The 20,628-nt window shown below is 32.8% G+C and overlaps 1 protein-coding gene across 1 annotated transcript in view; it reads left to right on the forward strand.

The window, feature by feature from the left end:
* LOC127727797 (mucin-17-like) overlaps positions 1–20,628 on the forward strand; it is a 36,963-nt gene that overhangs the window by 8,173 nt on the left and 8,162 nt on the right. Inside the window, exons 22-64 of the mRNA XM_052234912.1 lie at positions 148–428; positions 580–721; positions 972–1,103; positions 1,347–1,418; positions 1,757–2,037; positions 2,189–2,330; positions 2,581–2,712; positions 2,956–3,027; positions 3,366–3,646; positions 3,798–3,939; positions 7,411–7,542; positions 7,786–7,857; positions 8,196–8,476; positions 8,628–8,769; positions 9,020–9,151; positions 9,395–9,466; positions 9,806–10,086; positions 10,238–10,379; positions 10,630–10,761; positions 11,005–11,076; positions 11,416–11,696; positions 11,848–11,989; positions 12,240–12,371; positions 12,615–12,686; positions 13,026–13,306; positions 13,458–13,599; positions 13,850–13,981; positions 14,225–14,296; positions 14,636–14,916; positions 15,068–15,209; positions 15,460–15,591; positions 15,835–15,906; positions 16,246–16,526; positions 16,678–16,819; positions 17,070–17,201; positions 17,445–17,516; positions 17,856–18,136; positions 18,288–18,429; positions 18,680–18,811; positions 19,055–19,126; positions 19,466–19,746; positions 19,898–20,039; positions 20,290–20,421. Coding sequence (XP_052090872.1) covers positions 148–428; positions 580–721; positions 972–1,103; positions 1,347–1,418; positions 1,757–2,037; positions 2,189–2,330; positions 2,581–2,712; positions 2,956–3,027; positions 3,366–3,646; positions 3,798–3,939; positions 7,411–7,542; positions 7,786–7,857; positions 8,196–8,476; positions 8,628–8,769; positions 9,020–9,151; positions 9,395–9,466; positions 9,806–10,086; positions 10,238–10,379; positions 10,630–10,761; positions 11,005–11,076; positions 11,416–11,696; positions 11,848–11,989; positions 12,240–12,371; positions 12,615–12,686; positions 13,026–13,306; positions 13,458–13,599; positions 13,850–13,981; positions 14,225–14,296; positions 14,636–14,916; positions 15,068–15,209; positions 15,460–15,591; positions 15,835–15,906; positions 16,246–16,526; positions 16,678–16,819; positions 17,070–17,201; positions 17,445–17,516; positions 17,856–18,136; positions 18,288–18,429; positions 18,680–18,811; positions 19,055–19,126; positions 19,466–19,746; positions 19,898–20,039; positions 20,290–20,421 — 6,825 coding nt within the window. The remainder of the gene's footprint in view (positions 1–147; positions 429–579; positions 722–971; positions 1,104–1,346; positions 1,419–1,756; positions 2,038–2,188; positions 2,331–2,580; positions 2,713–2,955; positions 3,028–3,365; positions 3,647–3,797; positions 3,940–7,410; positions 7,543–7,785; positions 7,858–8,195; positions 8,477–8,627; positions 8,770–9,019; positions 9,152–9,394; positions 9,467–9,805; positions 10,087–10,237; positions 10,380–10,629; positions 10,762–11,004; positions 11,077–11,415; positions 11,697–11,847; positions 11,990–12,239; positions 12,372–12,614; positions 12,687–13,025; positions 13,307–13,457; positions 13,600–13,849; positions 13,982–14,224; positions 14,297–14,635; positions 14,917–15,067; positions 15,210–15,459; positions 15,592–15,834; positions 15,907–16,245; positions 16,527–16,677; positions 16,820–17,069; positions 17,202–17,444; positions 17,517–17,855; positions 18,137–18,287; positions 18,430–18,679; positions 18,812–19,054; positions 19,127–19,465; positions 19,747–19,897; positions 20,040–20,289; positions 20,422–20,628) is intronic.

The following is a 20,628-nucleotide window of genomic DNA, read 5'->3' on the forward strand; positions in this document are numbered from 1 at the left end:
TGGATTGATTAGATTTTAACATCGTTAAACTACTGTTGGTTCAAAATAATGAATGAACTCGAGTTACTTTTCACTTTTACAGTGTTAATGCATGAACTATCAATATAGTTTGATAAGTGGTAACATGGTGAAATATTTCTTCTGTAGCAATAGCGACAACAACTCCCATCTGTGAAGAAACGGATGGAATGGATTCAATAACAACAATACCTTCAACTGAAATTACAACAAATGACAAGACAGCAGACATTGAAAATCTGCGACCTTCGTCTAAGACACCGTTTAAAAGTTCTGAAGACAAATTGGTTATAGAGTACGTGCCTACGAAGACAAGACCAATAGCCAATGTTGAACTGGTTTCTACTGATAATGTTAAGACATATACAGTGCAATTCTTTAATGCAGATGGAACTGTGACAACGAGAAAGGTTAGTATGACTCTCACTAAATCATTAAGATAAATGGCATTAAATTTACTTTAACTTTGTCAAAAGAAAATTCAATTGCTGCTAATGTGGTACGTGAAACTTGAATATGTTTTCCCTGTAAATCTTTAAACTTTTATTTTCTGTTCTGTAGGTGAATGTTGGCGAAAAGGCTACAAGTGTTGGAACTAAACCTGACGTGAGAAAAGTGAATGTAATTATCACACCTGATGACAAAGAAGATTCATACAAACCTGTTCAGCTTCAATTAAGTGTTCACGCCTGTTTTGAAGTCAGTAAGTAAATATAACCACATGTGTTTTAACTTCAGAAGTATTTCTTATCAATTTAACACTCGTGTAGTCTATTTGTCTGTTAAATGTCTTGGTATTCCTTGTCGAAATGAAACTATACGTACAGAATTAATTGTGGTAAATGTGTATGCATGGTAGTGGTCGATAAACTGTTATCCAAAAGATGTTTGAAATCTCTTCTTGACTAAAATGGGTGAAAGCTATTCTAACTTTGATTGTTTCATTTTTTCAGTGTCTACGTCAATTCCAAGTACAACAACAGTTCCACAGACAGCGTCGTCAGCAGTCATCACTACAGCCGAGGTTACACCAACACCTACAGCTACACCAGAAATTTCAACTGAAACTACTCAAACATTAAAGGGTAATTGTTAAAAAAATTTCATAGTGTCAGTGGTATTTTCGGAAATATATTATTAGCTGGCTAAAGCTTTATTTCTGTAAATGATTACAAAATAATATGATCGTCATTTATGTTTAACATTTTACAAAGATATTTTAGAAAGAAATTGAAAGATGCAACATTTGTGGAATAATATGATGCAAACTCAATTGGAAATTTTCGGTTGTTCTGATATATTTGACTGTTTGAATAATTATTTTTCAGTATCAAGTGGAAAAGTTACAACACCAACTCAAGTGTCAACTACAAGTGCATCTCCTGGGCTTTCAATTACAAGTTAGTTTGAATATTTTAGTTTGACTTGTAAAATTTATTTGCTTTATTTGCGCATATTTACAACGTAATGTTTGAAAAGTTTGCAACAGAAGATTATTACCCAGTCAATGCACCCGGATCATGCTCCTTTTGGAGTTAAAATAATTCCCTCATTTGTTTCTTTTGTTTTTCTTGATTTGTATTGTCTTAATGGATTGATTAGATTTTAACATCGTTAAACTACTGTTGGTTCAAAATAATGAATGAACTCGAGTTACTTTTCACTTTTTACAGTGTTAATGCATGAACTATCAATATAGTTTGATAAGTGGTAACATGGTGAAATATTTCTTCTGTAGCAATAGCGACAACAACTCCCATCTGTGAAGAAACGGATGGAATGGATTCAATAACAACAATACCTTCAACTGAAATTACAACAAATGACAAGACAGCAGACATTGAAAATCTGCGACCTTCGTCTAAGACACCGTTTAAAAGTTCTGAAGACAAATTGGTTATAGAGTACGTGCCTACGAAGACAAGACCAATAGCCAATGTTGAACTGGTTTCTACTGATAATGTTAAGACATATACAGTGCAATTCTTTAATGGAGATGGAACTGTGACAACGAGAAAGGTTAGTATGACTCTCACTAAATCATTAAGATAAATGGCATTAAATTTACTTTAACTTTGTCAAATGAAAATTCAATTGCTGCTAATGTGGTACGTGAAACTTGAATATGTTTTCCCTGTAAATCTTTAAACTTTTATTTTCTGTTCTGTAGGTGAATGTTGGCGAAAAGGCTACAAGTGTTGGAACTAAACCTGACGTGAGAAAAGTGAATGTAATTATCACACCTGATGACAAAGAAGATTCATACAAACCTGTTCAGCTTCAATTAAGTGTTCACGCCTGTTTTGAAGTCAGTAAGTAAATATAACCACATGTGTTTTAACTTCAGAAGTATTTCTTATCAATTTAACACTCGTGTAGTCTATTTGTCTGTTAAATGTCTTGGTGTTCCTTGTCGAAATGAAACTATACGTACAGAATTAATTGTGGTAAATGTGTATGCATGGTAGTGGTCGATAAACTGTTATCCAAAAGATGTTTGAAATCTCTTCTTGACTAAAATGGGTGAAAGCTATTCTAACTTTGATTGTTTCATTTTTTCAGTGTCTACGTCAATTCCAAGTACAACAACAGTTCCACAGACAGCGTCGTCAGCAGTCATCACTACAGCCGAGGTTACACCAACACCTACAGCTACACCAGAAATTTCAACTGAAACTACTCAAACATTAAAGGGTAATTGTTAAAAAAATTTCATAGTGTCAGTGGTATTTTCGGAAATATATTATTAGCTGGCTAAAGCTTTATTTCTGTAAATGATTACAAAATAATATGATCGTCATTTATGTTTAACATTTTACAAAGATATTTTAGAAAGAAATTGAAAGATGCAACATTTGTGGAATAATATGATGCAAACTCAATTGGAAATTTTCGGTTGTTCTGATATATTTGACTGTTTGAATAATTATTTTTCAGTATCAAGTGGAAAAGTTACAACACCAACTCAAGTGTCAACTACAAGTGCATCTCCTGGGCTTTCAATTACAAGTTAGTTTGAATATTTTAGTTTGACTTGTAAAATTTTTTTGCTTTATTTGCGCATATTTACAACGTAATGTTTGAAAAGTTTGCAACAGAAGATTATTACCCAGTCAATGCACCCGGATCATGCTCCTTTTGGAGTTAAAATAATTCCCTCATTTGTTTCTTTTGTTTTTCTTGATTTGTATTGTCTTAATGGATTGATTAGATTTTAACATCGTTAAACTACTGTTGGTTCAAAATAATGAATGAACTCGAGTTACTTTTCACTTTTTACAGTGTTAATGCATGAACTATCAATATAGTTTGATAAGTGGTAACATGGTGAAATATTTCTTCTGTAGCAATAGCGACAACAACTCCCATCTGTGAAGAAACGGATGGAATGGATTCAATAACAACAATACCTTCAACTGAAATTACAACAAATGACAAGACAGCAGACATTGAAAATCTGCGACCTTCGTCTAAGACACCGTTTAAAAGTTCTGAAGACAAATTGGTTATAGAGTACGTGCCTACGAAGACAAGACCAATAGCCAATGTTGAACTGGTTTCTACTGATAATGTTAAGACATATACAGTGCAATTCTTTAATGCAGATGGAACTGTGACAACGAGAAAGGTTAGTATGACTCTCACTAAATCATTAAGATAAATGGCATTAAATTTACTTTAACTTTGTCAAATGAAAATTCAATTGCTGCTAATGTGGTACGTGAAACTTGAATATGTTTTCCCTGTAAATCTTTAAACTTTTATTTTCTGTTCTGTAGGTGAATGTTGGCGAAAAGGCTACAAGTGTTGGAACTAAACCTGACGTGAGAAAAGTGAATGTAATTATCACACCTGATGACAAAGAAGATTCATACAAACCTGTTCAGCTTCAATTAAGTGTTCACGCCTGTTTTGAAGTCAGTAAGTAAATATAACCACATGTGTTTTAACTTCAGAAGTATTTCTTATCAATTTAACACTCGTGTAGTCTATTTGTCTGTTAAATGTCTTGGTGTTCCTTGTCGAAATGAAACTATACGTACAGAATTAATTGTGGTAAATGTGTATGCATGGTAGTGGTCGATAAACTGTTATCCAAAAGATGTTTGAAATCTCTTCTTGACTAAAATGGGTGAAAGCTATTCAAACTTTGATTGTTTCATTTTTTCAGTGTCTACGTCAATTCCAAGTACAACAACAGTTCCACAGACAGCGTCTTCAGCAGTCATCACTACAGCCGAGGTTACACCAACACCTACAGCTACACCAGAAATTTCAACTGAAACTACTCAAACATTAAAGGGTAATTGTTAAAAAACTTTCATAGTGTTAGTGGTATTTTCGGAAATATATTATTAGCTGGCTAAAGCTTTATTTCTGTAAATGATTACAAAATAATATGATCGTCATTAATGTTTAACATTTTACAAAGATATTTTAGAAAGAAATTGAAAGATGCAACATTTGTGGAATAATATGATGCAAACTCAATTGGAAATTTTCGGTTGTTCTGATATATTTGACTGTTTGAATAATTATTTTTCAGTATCTAGTGGAAAAGTTACAACACCAACTCAAGTGTCAACTACAAGTGCATCTCCTGGGCTTTCAATTACAAGTTAGTTTGAATATTTTAGTTTGACTTGTAAAATTTATTTGCTTTATTTGCGCATATTTACAACGTAATGTTTGAAAAGTTTGCAACAGAAGATTATTACCCAGTCAATGCACCCGGATCATGCTCCTTTTTGGAGTTAAAATAATTCCCTCATTTGTTTCTTTTGTTTTTCTTGATTTGTATTGTCTTAATGGATTGATTAGATTTTAACATCGTTAAACTACTGTTGGTTCAAAATAATGAATGAAACTCGAGTTACTTTTCACTTTTTACAGTGTTAATGCATGAACTATCAATATAGTTTGATAAGTGGTAACATGGTGAAATATTTCTTCTGTAGCAATAGCGACAACAACTCCCATCTGTGAAGAAACGGATGGAATGGATTCAATAACAACAATACCTTCAACTGAAATTACAACAAATGACAAGACAGCAGACATTGAAAATCTGCGACCTTCCTCTAAGACACCGTTTAAAAGTTCTGAAGACAAATTGGTTATAGAGTACGTGCCTACGAAGACAAGACCAATAGCCAATGTTGAACTGGTTTCTACTGATAATGTTAAGACATATACAGTGCAATTCTTTAATGCAGATGGAACTGTGACAACGAGAAAGGTTAGTATGACTCTCACTAAATCATTAAGATAAATGGCATTGAATTTACTTTAACTTCGTCAAATGAAAATTCAATTGCTGCTAATGTGGTACGTGAAACTTGAATATGTTTTCCCTGTAAATCTTTAAACTTTTATTTTCTGTTCTGTAGGTGAATGTTGGCGAAAAGGCTACAAGTGTTGGAACTAAACCTGACGTGAGAAAAGTGAATGTAATTATCACACCTGATGACAAAGAAGATTCATACAAACCTGTTCAGCTTCAATTAAGTGTCCACGCCTGTTTTGAAGTCAGTAAGTAAATATAACCACATGTGTTTTAACTTCAGAATTATTTCTTATCAATTTAACACTCGTGTAGTCTATTTGTCTGTTAAATGTCTTGGTGTTCCTTGTCGAAATGAAACTATACGTACAGAATTAATTGTGGTAAATGTGTATGCATGGTAGTGGTCGATAAACTGTTATCCAAAAGATGTTTGAAATCTCTTCTTGACTAAAATGGGTGAAAGCTATTCTAACTTTGATTGTTTCATTTTTTCAGTGTCTACGTCAATTCCAAGTACAACAACAGTTCCACAGACAGCGTCTTCAGCAGTCATCACTACAGCCGAGGTTACACCAACACCTACAGCTACACCAGAAATTTCAACTGAAACTACTCAAACATTAAAGGGTAATTGTTAAAAAACTTTCATAGTGTCAGTGGTATTTTCGGAAATATATTATTAGCAGGCTAAAGCTTTATTTCTGTAAATGATTACAAAATAATATGATCGTCATTAATGTTTAACATTTTACAAAGATATTTTAGAAAGAAATTGAAAGATGCAACATTTGTGGAATAATATGATGCAAACTCAATTGGAAATTTTCGGTTGTTCTGATATATTTGACTGTTTGAATAATTATTTTTCAGTATCAAGTGGAAAAGTTACAACACCAACTCAAGTGTCAACTACAAGTGCATCTCCTGGGCTTTCAATTACAAGTTAGTTTGAATATTTTAGTTTGACTTGTAAAATTTATTTGCTTTATTTGCGCATACTTACAACGTAATGTTTGAAAAGTTTGCAACAGAAGATTATTACCCAGTCAATGCACCCGGATCATGCTCCTTTTGGAGTTAAAATAATTCCCTCATTTGTTTCTTTTGTTTTTCTTGATTTGTATTGTCTTAATGGATTGATTAGATTTTAACATCGTTAAACTACTGTTGGTTCAAAATAATGAATGAAACTCGAGTTACTTTTCACTTTTTACAGTGTTAATGCATGAACTATCAATATAGTTTGATAAGTGGTAACATGGTGAAATATTTCTTCTGTAGCAATAGCGACAACAACTCCCATCTGTGAAGAAACGGATGGAATGGATTCAATAACAACAATACCTTCAACTGAAATTACAACAAACGACAAGACAGCAGACATAGAAAATCTGCGACCTTCGTCTGAGACACCGTTTAAAAGTTCTGAAGACAAATTGGTTATAGAGTACGTGCCTACGAAGACAAGACCAATAGCCAATGTTGAACTGGTTTCTACTGATAATGTTAAGACATATACAGTGCAATTCTTTAATGCAGATGGAACTGTGACAACGAGAAAGGTTAGTATGACTCTCACTAAATCATTAAGATAAATGGCATTGAATTTACTTTAACTTCGTCAAATGAAAATTCAATTGCTTCTAATGTGGTACGTGAAACTTGAATATGTTTTCCCTGTAAATCTTTAAACTTTTATTTTCTGTTCTGTAGGTGAATGTTGGCGAAAAGGCTACAAGTGTTGGAACTAAACCTGACGTGAGAAAAGTGAATGTAATTATCACACCTGATGACAAAGAAGATTCATACAAACCTGTTCAGCTTCAATTAAGTGTTCACGCCTGTTTTGAAGTCAGTAAGTAAATATAACCACATGTGTTTTAACTTCAGAAGTATTTCTTATCAATTTAACACTCGTGTAGTCTATTTGTCTGTTAAATGTCTTGGTGTTCCTTGTCGAAATGAAACTATACGTACAGAATTAATTGTGGTAAATGTGTATGCATGGTAGTGGTCGATAAACTGTTATCCAAAAGATGTTTGAAATCTCTTCTTGACTAAAATGGGTGAAAGCTATTCAAACTTTGATTGTTTCATTTTTTCAGTGTCTACGTCAATTCCAAGTACAACAACAGTTCCACAGACAGCGTCGTCAGCAGTCATCACTACAGCCGAGGTTACACCAACACCTACAGCTACACCAGAAATTTCAACTGAAACTACTCAAACATTAAAGGGTAATTGTTAAAAAAATTTCATAGTGTCAGTGGTATTTTCGGAAATATATTATTAGCTGGCTAAAGCTTTATTTCTGTAAATGATTACAAAATAATATGATCGTCATTTATGTTTAACATTTTACAAAGATATTTTAGAAAGAAATTGAAAGATGCAACATTTGTGGAATAATATGATGCAAACTCAATTGGAAATTTTCGGTTGTTCTGATATATTTGACTGTTTGAATAATTATTTTTCAGTATCAAGTGGAAAAGTTACAACACCAACTCAAGTGTCAACTACAAGTGCATCTCCTGGGCTTTCAATTACAAGTTAGTTTGAATATTTTAGTTTGACTTGTAAAATTTATTTGCTTTATTTGCGCATATTTACAACGTAATGTTTGAAAAGTTTGCAACAGAAGATTATTACCCAGTCAATGCACCCGGATCATGCTCCTTTTGGAGTTAAAATAATTCCCTCATTTGTTTCTTTTGTTTTTCTTGATTTGTATTGTCTTAATGGATTGATTAGATTTTAACATCGTTAAACTACTGTTGGTTCAAAATAATGAATGAACTCGAGTTACTTTTCACTTTTTACAGTGTTAATGCATGAACTATCAATATAGTTTGATAAGTGGTAACATGGTGAAATATTTCTTCTGTAGCAATAGCGACAACAACTCCCATCTGTGAAGAAACGGATGGAATGGATTCAATAACAACAATACCTTCAACTGAAATTACAACAAATGACAAGACAGCAGACATTGAAAATCTGCGACCTTCGTCTAAGACACCGTTTAAAAGTTCTGAAGACAAATTGGTTATAGAGTACGTGCCTACGAAGACAAGACCAATAGCCAATGTTGAACTGGTTTCTACTGATAATGTTAAGACATATACAGTGCAATTCTTTAATGCAGATGGAACTGTGACAACGAGAAAGGTTAGTATGACTCTCACTAAATCATTAAGATAAATGGCATTAAATTTACTTTAACTTTGTCAAATGAAAATTCAATTGCTGCTAATGTGGTACGTGAAACTTGAATATGTTTTCCCTGTAAATCTTTAAACTTTTATTTTCTGTTCTGTAGGTGAATGTTGGCGAAAATGCTACAAGTGTTGGAACTAAACCTGACGTGAGAAAAGTGAATGTAATTATCACACCTGATGACAAAGAAGATTCATACAAACCTGTTCAGCTTCAATTAAGTGTCCACGCCTGTTTTGAAGTCAGTAAGTAAATATAACCACATGTGTTTTAACTTCAGAAGTATTTCTTATCAATTTAACACTCGTGTAGTCAATTTGTTTGTTAAATGTCTTGGTGTTCCTTGTCGAAATGAAACTATACGTACAGAATTAATTGTGGTAAATGTGTATGCATGGTAGTGGTCGATAAACTGTTATCCAAAAGATGTTTGAAATCTCTTCTTGACTAAAATGGGTGAAAGCTATTCAAACTTTGATTGTTTCATTTTTTCAGTGTCTACGTCAATTCCAAGTACAACAACAGTTCCACAGACAGCGTCGTCAGCAGTCATCACTACAGCCGAGGTTACACCAACACCTACAGCTACACCAGAAATTTCAACTGAAACTACTCAAACATTAAAGGGTAATTGTTAAAAAACTTTCATAGTGTCAGTGGTATTTTCGGAAATATATTATTAGCAGGCTGAAGCTTTATTTCTGTAAATGATTACAAAATAATATGATCGTCATTAATGTTTAACATTTTACAAAGATATTTTAGAAAGAAATTGAAAGATGCAACATTTGTGGAATAATATGATGCAAACTCAATTGGAAATTTTCGGTTGTTCTGATATATTTGACTGTTTGAATAATTATTTTTCAGTATCAAGTGGAAAAGTTACAACACCAACTCAAGTGTCAACTACAAGTGCATCTCCTGGGCTTTCAATTACAAGTTAGTTTGAATATTTTAGTTTGACTTGTAAAATTTATTTGCTTTATTTGCGCATATTTACAACGTAATGTTTGAAAAGTTTGCAACAGAAGATTATTACCCAGTCAATGCACCCGGATCATGCTCCTTTTGGAGTTAAAATAATTCCCTCATTTGTTTCTTTTGTTTTTCTTGATTTGTATTGTCTTAATGGATTGATTAGATTTTAACATCGTTCAACTACTGTTGGTTCAAAATAATGAATGAAACTCGAGTTACTTTTCACTTTTTACAGTGTTAATGCATGAACTATCAATATAGTTTGATAAGTGGTAACATGGTGAAATATTTCTTCTGTAGCAATAGCGACAACAACTCCCATCTGTGAAGAAACGGATGGAATGGATTCAATAACAACAATACCTTCAACTGAAATTACAACAAATGACAAGACAGCAGACATTGAAAATCTGCGACCTTCGTCTAAGACACCGTTTAAAAGTTCTGAAGACAAATTGGTTATAGAGTACGTGCCTACGAAGACAAGACCAATAGCCAATGTTGAACTGGTTTCTACTGATAATGTTAAGACATATACAGTGCAATTCTTTAATGCAGATGGAACTGTGACAACGAGAAAGGTTAGTATGACTCTCACTAAATCATTAAGATAAATGGCATTGAATTTACTTTAACTTCGTCAAATGAAAATTCGATTGCTGCTAATGTGGTACGTGAAACTTGAATATGTTTTCCCTGTAAATCTTTAAACTTTTATTTTCTGTTCTGTAGGTGAATGTTGGCGAAAAGGCTACAAGTGTTGGAACTAAACCTGACGTGAGAAAAGTGAATGTAATTATCACACCTGATGACAAAGAAGATTCATACAAACCTGTTCAGCTTCAATTAAGTGTCCACGCCTGTTTTGAAGTCAGTAAGTAAATATAACCACATGTGTTTTAACTTCAGAAGTATTTCTTATCAATTTAACACTCGTGTAGTCTATTTGTCTGTTAAATGTCTTGGTGTTCCTTGTCGAAATGAAACTATACGTACAGAATTAATTGTGGTAAATGTGTATGCATGGTAGTGGTCGATAAACTGTTATCCAAAAGATGTTTGAAATCTCTTCTTGACTAAAATGGGTGAAAGCTATTCAAACTTTGATTGTTTCATTTTTTCAGTGTCTACGTCAATTCCAAGTACAACAACAGTTCCACAGACAGCGTCTTCAGCAGTCATCACTACAGCCGAGGTTACACCAACACCTACAGCTACACCAGAAATTTCAACTGAAACTACTCAAACATTAAAGGGTAATTGTTAAAAAACTTTCATAGTGTCAGTGGTATTTTCGGAAATATATTATTAGCAGGCTAAAGCTTTATTTCTGTAAATGATTACAAAATAATATGATCGTCATTAATGTTTAACATTTTACAAAGATATTTTAGAAAGAAATTAAAAGATGCAACACTTGTGGAATAATATGATGCAAACTCAATTGGAAATTTTCGGTTGTTCTGATATATTTGACTGTTTGAATAATTATTTTTCAGTATCAAGTGGAAAAGTTACAACACCAACTCAAGTGTCAACTACAAGTGCATCTCCTGGGCTTTCAATTACAAGTTAGTTTGAATATTTTAGTTTGACTTGTAAAATTTATTTGCTTTATTTGCGCATATTTACAACGTAATGTTTGAAAAGTTTGCAACAGAAGATTATTACCCAGTCAATGCACCCGGATCATGCTCCTTTTGGAGTTAAAATAATTCCCTCATTTGTTTCTTTTGTTTTTCTTGATTTGTATTGTCTTAATGGATTGATTAGATTTTAACATCGTTAAACTACTGTTGGTTCAAAATAATGAATGAAACTCGAGTTACTTTTCACTTTTTACAGTGTTAATGCATGAACTATCAATATAGTTTGATAAGTGGTAACATGGTGAAATATTTCTTCTGTAGCAATAGCGACAACAACTCCCATCTGTGAAGAAACGGATGGAATGGATTCAATAACAACAATACCTTCAACTGAAATTACAACAAACGACAAGACAGCAGACATTGAAAATCTGCGACCTTCGTCTGAGACACCGTTTAAAAGTTCTGAAGACAAATTGGTTATAGAGTACGTGCCTACGAAGACAAGACCAATAGCCAATGTTGAACTGGTTTCTACTGATAATGTTAAGACATATACAGTGCAATTCTTTAATGCAGATGGAACTGTGACAACGAGAAAGGTTAGTATGACTCTCACTAAATCATTAAGATAAATGGCATTGAATTTACTTTAACTTCGTCAAATGAAAATTCAATTGCTTCTAATGTGGTACGTGAAACTTGAATATGTTTTCCCTGTAAATCTTTAAACTTTTATTTTCTGTTCTGTAGGTGAATGTTGGCGAAAAGGCTACAAGTGTTGGAACTAAACCTGACGTGAGAAAAGTGAATGTAATTATCACACCTGATGACAAAGAAGATTCATACAAACATGTTCAGCTTCAATTAAGTGTTCACGCCTGTTTTGAAGTCAGTAAGTAAATATAACCACATGTGTTTTAACTTCAGAAGTATTTCTTATCAATTTAACACTCGTGTAGTCTATTTGTCTGTTAAATGTCTTGGTGTTCCTTGTCGAAATGAAACTATACGTACAGAATTAATTGTGGTAAATGTGTATGCATGGTAGTGGTCGATAAACTGTTATCCAAAAGATGTTTGAAATCTCTTCTTGACTAAAATGGGTGAAAGCTATTCAAACTTTGATTGTTTCATTTTTTCAGTGTCTACGTCAATTCCAAGTACAACAACAGTTCCACAGACAGCGTCGTCAGCAGTCATCACTACAGCCGAGGTTACACCAACACCTACAGCTACACCAGAAATTTCAACTGAAACTACTCAAACATTAAAGGGTAATTGTTAAAAAAATTTCATAGTGTCAGTGGTATTTTCGGAAATATATTATTAGCTGGCTAAAGCTTTATTTCTGTAAATGATTACAAAATAATATGATCGTCATTTATGTTTAACATTTTACAAAGATATTTTAGAAAGAAATTGAAAGATGCAACATTTGTGGAATAATATGATGCAAACTCAATTGGAAATTTTCGGTTGTTCTGATATATTTGACTGTTTGAATAATTATTTTTCAGTATCAAGTGGAAAAGTTACAACACCAACTCAAGTGTCAACTACAAGTGCATCTCCTGGGCTTTCAATTACAAGTTAGTTTGAATATTTTAGTTTGACTTGTAAAATTTATTTGCTTTATTTGCGCATATTTACAACGTAATGTTTGAAAAGTTTGCAACAGAAGATTATTACCCAGTCAATGCACCCGGATCATGCTCCTTTTGGAGTTAAAATAATTCCCTCATTTGTTTCTTTTGTTTTTCTTGATTTGTATTGTCTTAATGGATTGATTAGATTTTAACATCGTTCAACTACTGTTGGTTCAAAATAATGAATGAAACTCGAGTTACTTTTCACTTTTTACAGTGTTAATGCATGAACTATCAATATAGTTTGATAAGTGGTAACATGGTGAAATATTTCTTCTGTAGCAATAGCGACAACAACTCCCATCTGTGAAGAAACGGATGGAATGGATTCAATAACAACAATACCTTCAACTGAAATTACAACAAATGACAAGACAGCAGACATTGAAAATCTGCGACCTTCGTCTAAGACACCGTTTAAAAGTTCTGAAGACAAATTGGTTATAGAGTACGTGCCTACGAAGACAAGACCAATAGCCAATGTTGAACTGGTTTCTACTGATAATGTTAAGACATATACAGTGCAATTCTTTAATGCAGATGGAACTGTGACAACGAGAAAGGTTAGTATGACTCTCACTAAATCATTAAGATAAATGGCATTAAATTTACTTTAACTTTGTCAAATGAAAATTCAATTGCTGCTAATGTGGTACGTGAAACTTGAATATATTTTCCCTGTAAATCTTTAAACTTTTATTTTCTGTTCTGTAGGTGAATGTTGGCGAAAAGGCTACAAGTGTTGGAACTAAACCTGACGTGAGAAAAGTGAATGTAATTATCACACCTGATGACAAAGAAGATTCATACAAACCTGTTCAGCTTCAATTAAGTGTTCACGCCTGTTTTGAAGTCAGTAAGTAAATATAACCACATGTGTTTTAACTTCAGAAGTATTTCTTATCAATTTAACACTCGTGTAGTCAATTTGTCTGTTAAATGTCTTGGTGTTCCTTGTCGAAATGAAACTATACGTACAGAATTAATTGTGGTAAATGTGTATGCATGGTAGTGGTCGATAAACTGTTATCCAAAAGATGTTTGAAATCTCTTCTTGACTAAAATGGGTGAAAGCTATTCAAACTTTGATTGTTTCATTTTTTCAGTGTCTACGTCAATTCCAAGTACAACAACAGTTCCACAGACAGCGTCGTCAGCAGTCATCACTACAGCCGAGGTTACACCAACACCTACAGCTACACCAGAAATTTCAACTGAAACTACTCAAACATTAAAGGGTAATTGTTAAAAAACTTTCATAGTATCAGTGGTATTTTCGGAAATATATTATTAGCAGGCTAAAGCTTTATTTCTGTAAATGATTACAAAATAATATGATCGTCATTAATGTTTAACATTTTACAAAGATATTTTAGAAAGAAATTGAAAAATGCAACATTTGTGGAATAATATGATGCAAACTCAATTGGAAATTTTCGGTTGTTCTGATATATTTGACTGTTTGAATAATTATTTTTCAGTATCAAGTGGAAAAGTTACAACACCAACTCAAGTGTCAACTACAAGTGCATCTCCTGGGCTTTCAATTACAAGTTAGTTTGAATATTTTAGTTTGACTTGTAAAATTTATTTGCTTTATTTGCGCATATTTACAACGTAATGTTTGAAAAGTTTGCAACAGAAGATTATTACCCAGTCAATGCACCCGGATCATGCTCCTTTTGGAGTTAAAATAATTCCCTCATTTGTTTCTTTTGTTTTTCTTGATTTGTATTGTCTTAATGGATTGATTAGATTTTAACATCGTTCAACTACTGTTGGTTCAAAATAATGAATGAAACTCGAGTTACTTTTCACTTTTTACAGTGTTAATGCATGAACTATCAATATAGTTTGATAAGTGGTAACATGGTGAAATATTTCTTCTGTAGCAATAGCGACAACAACTCCCATCTGTGAAGAAACGGATGGAATGGATTCAATAACAACAATACCTTCAACTGAAATTACAACAAATGACAAGACAGCAGACATTGAAAATCTGCGACCTTCGTCTAAGACACCGTTTAAAAGTTCTGAAGACAAATTGGTTATAGAGTACGTGCCTACGAAGACAAGACCAATAGCCAATGTTGAACTGGTTTCTACTGATAATGTTAAGACATATACAGTGCAATTCTTTAATGCAGATGGAACTGTGACAACGAGAAAGGTTAGTATGACTCTCACTAAATCATTAAGATAAATGGCATTGAATTTACTTTAACTTCGTCAAATGAAAATTCGATTGCTGCTAATGTGGTACGTGAAACTTGAATATGTTTTCCCTGTAAATCTTTAAACTTTTATTTTCTGTTCTGTAGGTGAATGTTGGCGAAAAGGCTACAAGTGTTAGAACTAAACCTGACGTGAGAAAAGTGAATGTAATTATCACACCTGATGACAAAGAAGATTCATACAAACCTGTTCAGCTTCAATTAAGTGTCCACGCCTGTTTTGAAGTCAGTAAGTAAATATAACCACATGTGTTTTAACTTCAGAAGTATTTCTTATCAATTTAACACTTGTGTAGTCTATTTGTCTGTTAAATGTCTTGGTGTTCCTTGTCGAAATAAAACTATACGTACAGAATTAATTGTGGTAAATGTGTATGCATGGTAGTGGTCGATAAACTGTTATCCAAAAAATGTTTGAAATCTCTTCTTGACTAAAATGGGTGAAAGCTATTCAAACTTTGATTGTTTCATTTTTTCAGTGTCTACGTCAATTCCAAGTACAACAACAGTTCCACAGACAGCGTCTTCAGCAGTCATCACTACAGCCGAGGTTACACCAACACCTACAGCTACACCAGAAATTTCAACTGAAACTACTCAAACATTAAAGGGTAATTGTTGAAAAACTTTCATAGTGTCAATGGTATTTTCGGAAATATATTATTAGCAGGCTAAAGCTTTATTTCTGTAAATGATTACAAAATAATATGATCGTCATTAATGTTTAACATTTTACAAAGATATTTTAGAAAGAAATTGAAAGATGCAACATTTGTGGAATAATATGATGCAAACTCAATTGGAAATTTTCGGTTGTTCTGATATATTTGACTGTTTGAATAATTATTTTTCAGTATCAAGTGGAAAAGTTACAACACCAACTCAAGTGTCAACTACAAGTGCATCTCCTGGGCTTTCAATTACAAGTTAGTTTGAATATTTTAGTTTGACTTGTAAAATTTATTTGCTTTATTTGCGCATATTTACAACGTAATGTTTGAAAAGTTTGCAACAGAAGATTATTACCCAGTCAATGCACCCGGATCATGCTCCTTTTGGAGTTAAAATAATTCCCTCATTTGTTTCTTTTGTTTTTCTTGATTTGTATTGTCTTAATGGATTGATTAGATTTTAACATCGTTAAACTACTGTTGGTTCAAAATAATGAATGAAACTCTAGTTACTTTTCACTTTTTACAGTGTTAATGCATGAACTATCAATATAGTTTGATAAGTGGTAACATGGTGAAATATTTCTTCTGTAGCAATAGCGACAACAACTCCCATCTGTGAAGAAACGGATGGAATGGATTCAATAACAACAATACCTTCAACTGAAATTACAACAAATGACAAGACAGCAGACATTGAAAATCTGCGACCTTCGTCTAAGACACCGTTTAAAAGTTCTGAAGACAAATTGGTTATAGAGTACGTGCCTACGAAGACAAGACCAATAGCCAATGTTGAACTGGTTTTTACTGATAATGTTAAGACATATACAGTGCAATTCTTTAATGCAGATGGAACTGTGACAACGAGAAAGGTTAGTATGACTCTCACTAAATCATTAAGATAAATGGCATTGAATTTACTTTAACTTCGTCAAATGAAAATTCGATTGCTGCTAATGTGGTACGTGAAACTTGAATATGTTTTCCCTGTAAATCTTTAAACTTTTATTTTCTGTTCTGTAGGTGAATGTTGGCGAAAAGGCTACAAGTGTTGGAACTAAACCTGACGTGAGAAAAGTGAATGTAATTATCACACCTGATGACAAAGAAGATTCATACAAACCTGTTCAGCTTCAATTAAGTGTCCACGCCTGTTTTGAAGTCAGTAAGTAAATATAACCACATGTGTTTTAACTTCAGAAGTATTTCTTATCAATTTAACACTTGTGTAGTCTATTTGTCTGTTAAATGTCTTGGTGTTCCTTGTCGAAATAAAACTATACGTACAGAATTAATTGTGGTAAATGTGTATGCATGGTAGTGGTCGATAAACTGTTATCCAAAAGATGTTTGAAATCTCTTCTTGACTAAAATGGGTGAAAGCTATTCAAACTTTGATTGTTTCATTTTTTCAGTGTCTACGTCAATTCCAAGTACAACAACAGTTCCACAGACAGCGTCTTCAGCAGTCATCACTACAGCCGAGGTTACACCAACACCTACAGCTACACCAGAAATTTCAACTGAAACTACTCAAACATTAAAGGGTAATTGTTGAAAAACTTTCATAGTGTCAATGGTATTTTCGGAAATATATTATTAGCAGGCTAAAGCTTTATTTCTGTAAATGATTACAAAATAATATGATCGTCATTAATGTTTAACATTTTACAAAGATATTTTAGAAAGAAATTGAAAGATGCAACATTTGTGGAATAATATGATGCAAACTCAATTGGAAATTTTCGGTTGTTCTGATATATTTGACTGTTTGAATAATTATTTTTCAGTATCAAGTGGAAAAGTTACAACACCAACTCAAGTGTCAACTACAAGTGCATCTCCTGGGCTTTCAATTACAAGTTAGTTTGAATATTTTAGTTTGACTTGTAAAATTTATTTGCTTTATTTGCGCATATTTACAACGTAATGTTTGAAAAGTTTGCAACAGAAGATTATTACCCAGTCAATGCACCCGGATCATGCTCCTTTTGGAGTTAAAATAATTCCCTCATTTGTTTCTTTTGTTTTTCTTGATTTGTATTGTCTTAATGGATTGATTAGATTTTAACATCGTTAAACTACTGTTGGTTCAAAATAATGAATGAAACTCTAGTTACTTTTCACTTTTTACAGTGTTAATGCATGAACTATCAATATAGTTTGATAAGTGGTAACATGGTGAAATATTTCTTCTGTAGCAATAGCGACAACAACTCCCATCTGTGAAGAAACGGATGGAATGGATTCAATAACAACAATACCTTCAACTGAAATTACAACAAATGACAAGACAGCAGACATTGAAAATCTGCGACCTTCGTCTAAGACACCGTTTAAAAGTTCTGAAGACAAATTGGTTATAGAGTACGTGCCTACGAAGACAAGACCAATAGCCAATGTTGAACTGGTTTCTACTGATAATGTTAAGACATATACAGTGCAATTCTTTAATGCAGATGGAACTGTGACAACGAGAAAGGTTAGTATGACACTCACTAAATCATTAAGATAAATGGCATTGAATTTACTTTAACTTCGTCAAATGAAAATTCAATTGCTGCTAATGTGGTACGTGAAACTTGAATATGTTTTCCCTGTAAATCTTTAAACTTTTATTTTCTGTTCTGTAGGTGAATGTTGGCGAAAAGACTACAAGTGTTGGAACTAAACCTGACGTGAGAAAAGTGAATGTAATTATCACACCTGATGACAAAGAAGATTCATACAAACCTGTTCAGCTTCAATTAAGTGTCCACGCCTGTTTTGAAGTCAGTAAGTAAATATAACCACATGTGTTTTAACTTCAGAAGTATTTCTTATCAATTTAACACTTGTGTAGTCTATTTGTCAGTTAAATGTCTTGGTGTTCCTTGTCGAAATGAAATTATACGTACAGAATTAATTGTGGTAAATGTGTATGCATGGTAGTGGTCGATAAACTGTTATCCAAAAGATGTTTGAAATCTCTTCTTGACTAAAATGGGTGAAAGCTATTCAAACTTTGATTGTTTCATTTTTTCAGTGTCTACGTCAATTCCAAGTACAACAACAGTTCCACAGACAGCGTCGTCAACAGTCATCACTACAGCCGAGGTTACACCAACACCTACAGCTACACCAGAAATTTCAACTGAAACTACTCAAACATTAAAGGGTAATTGTTAAAAAACTTTCATAGTGTCAGTGGTATTTTCGGAAATATATTATTAGCAGGCTAAAGCTTTATTTCTGTAAATGATTACAAAATAATATGATCGTCATTAATGTTCAACATTTTACAAAGATATTTTAGAAAGAATTTAAAAGATGCAACATTTGTGGAATAATATGATGCAAACTCAATTGGAAATTTTCGGTTGTTCTGATATATTTGACTGTTTGAATAATTATTTTTCAGTATCAAGTGGAAAAGTTACAACACCAACTCAAGTGTCAACTACAAGTGCATCTCCTGGGCTTTCAATTACAAGTTAGTTTGAATATTTTAGTTTGACTTGTAAAATTTATTTGCTTTATTTGCGCATATTTACAACGTAATGTTTGAAAAGTTTGCAACAGAAGATTATTACCCAGTCAATGCACCCGGATCATGCTCCTTTTGGAGTTAAAATAATTCCCTCATTTGTTTCTTTTGTTTTTCTTGAATTGTATTGTCTTAATGGATTGATTAGATTTTAACATCGTTCAACTACTGTTGGTTCAAAATAATGAATGAAACTCGAGTTACTTTTCACTTTTTACAGTGTTAATGCATGAACTATCAATATAGTTTGATAAGTGGTAACATGGTGAAATATTTCTTCTGTAGCAATAGCGACAACAACTCCCATCTGTGAAGAAACGGATGGAATGGATTCAATAACAACAATACCTTCAACTGAAATTACAACAAATGACAAGACAGCAGACATTGAAAATCTGCGACCTTCGTCTAAGACACCGTTTAAAAGTTCTGAAGACAAATTGGTTATAGAGTACGTGCCTACGAAGACAAGACCAATAGCCAATGTTGAACTGGTTTCTACTGATAATGTTAAGACATATACAGTGCAATTCTTTAATGCAGATGGAACTGTGACAACGAGAAAGGTTAGTATGACTCTCACTAAATCATTAAGATAAATGGCATTAAATTTACTTTAACTTTGTCAAATGAAAATTCAATTGCTGCTAATGTGGTACGTGAAACTTGAATATATTTTCCCTGTAAATCTTTAAACTTTTATTTTCTGTTCTGTAGGTGAATGTTGGCGAAAAGGCTACAAGTGTTGGAACTAAACCTGACGTGAGAAAAGTGAATGTAATTATCACACCTGATGACAAAGAAGATTCATACAAACCTGTTCAGCTTCAATTAAGTGTTCACGCCTGTTTTGAAGTCAGTAAGTAAATATAACCACATGTGTTTTAACTTCAGAAGTATTTCTTATCAATTTAACACTCGTGTAGTCAATTTGTCTGTTAAATGTCTTGGTGTTCCTTGTCGAAATGAAACTATACGTACAGAATTAATTGTGGTAAATGTGTATGCATGGTAGTGGTCGATAAACTGTTATCCAAAAGATGTTTGAAATCTCTTCTTGACTAAAATGGGTGAAAGCTATTCAAACTTTGATTGTTTCATTTTTTCAGTGTCTACGTCAATTCCAAGTACAACAACAGTTCCACAGACAGCGTCGTCAGCAGTCATCACTACAGCCGAGGTTACACCAACACCTACAGCTACACCAGAAATTTCAACTGAAACTACTCAAACATTAAAGGGTAATTGTTAAAAAACTTTCATAGTATCAGTGGTATTTTCGGAAATATATTATTAGCAGGCTAAAGCTTTATTTCTGTAAATGATTACAAAATAATATGATCGTCATTAATGTTTAACATTTTACAAAGATATTTTAGAAAGAAATTGAAAGATGCAACATTTGTGGAATAATATGATGCAAACTCAATTGGAAATTTTCGGTTGTT

The sequence above is a fragment of the Mytilus californianus genome, unplaced genomic scaffold (genome assembly GCF_021869535.1).
Source record: "Mytilus californianus isolate M0D057914Y unplaced genomic scaffold, xbMytCali1.0.p SCAF_2, whole genome shotgun sequence".
In the NCBI taxonomy this organism is placed as follows: Eukaryota; Metazoa; Mollusca; class Bivalvia; order Mytilida; family Mytilidae; genus Mytilus; species Mytilus californianus.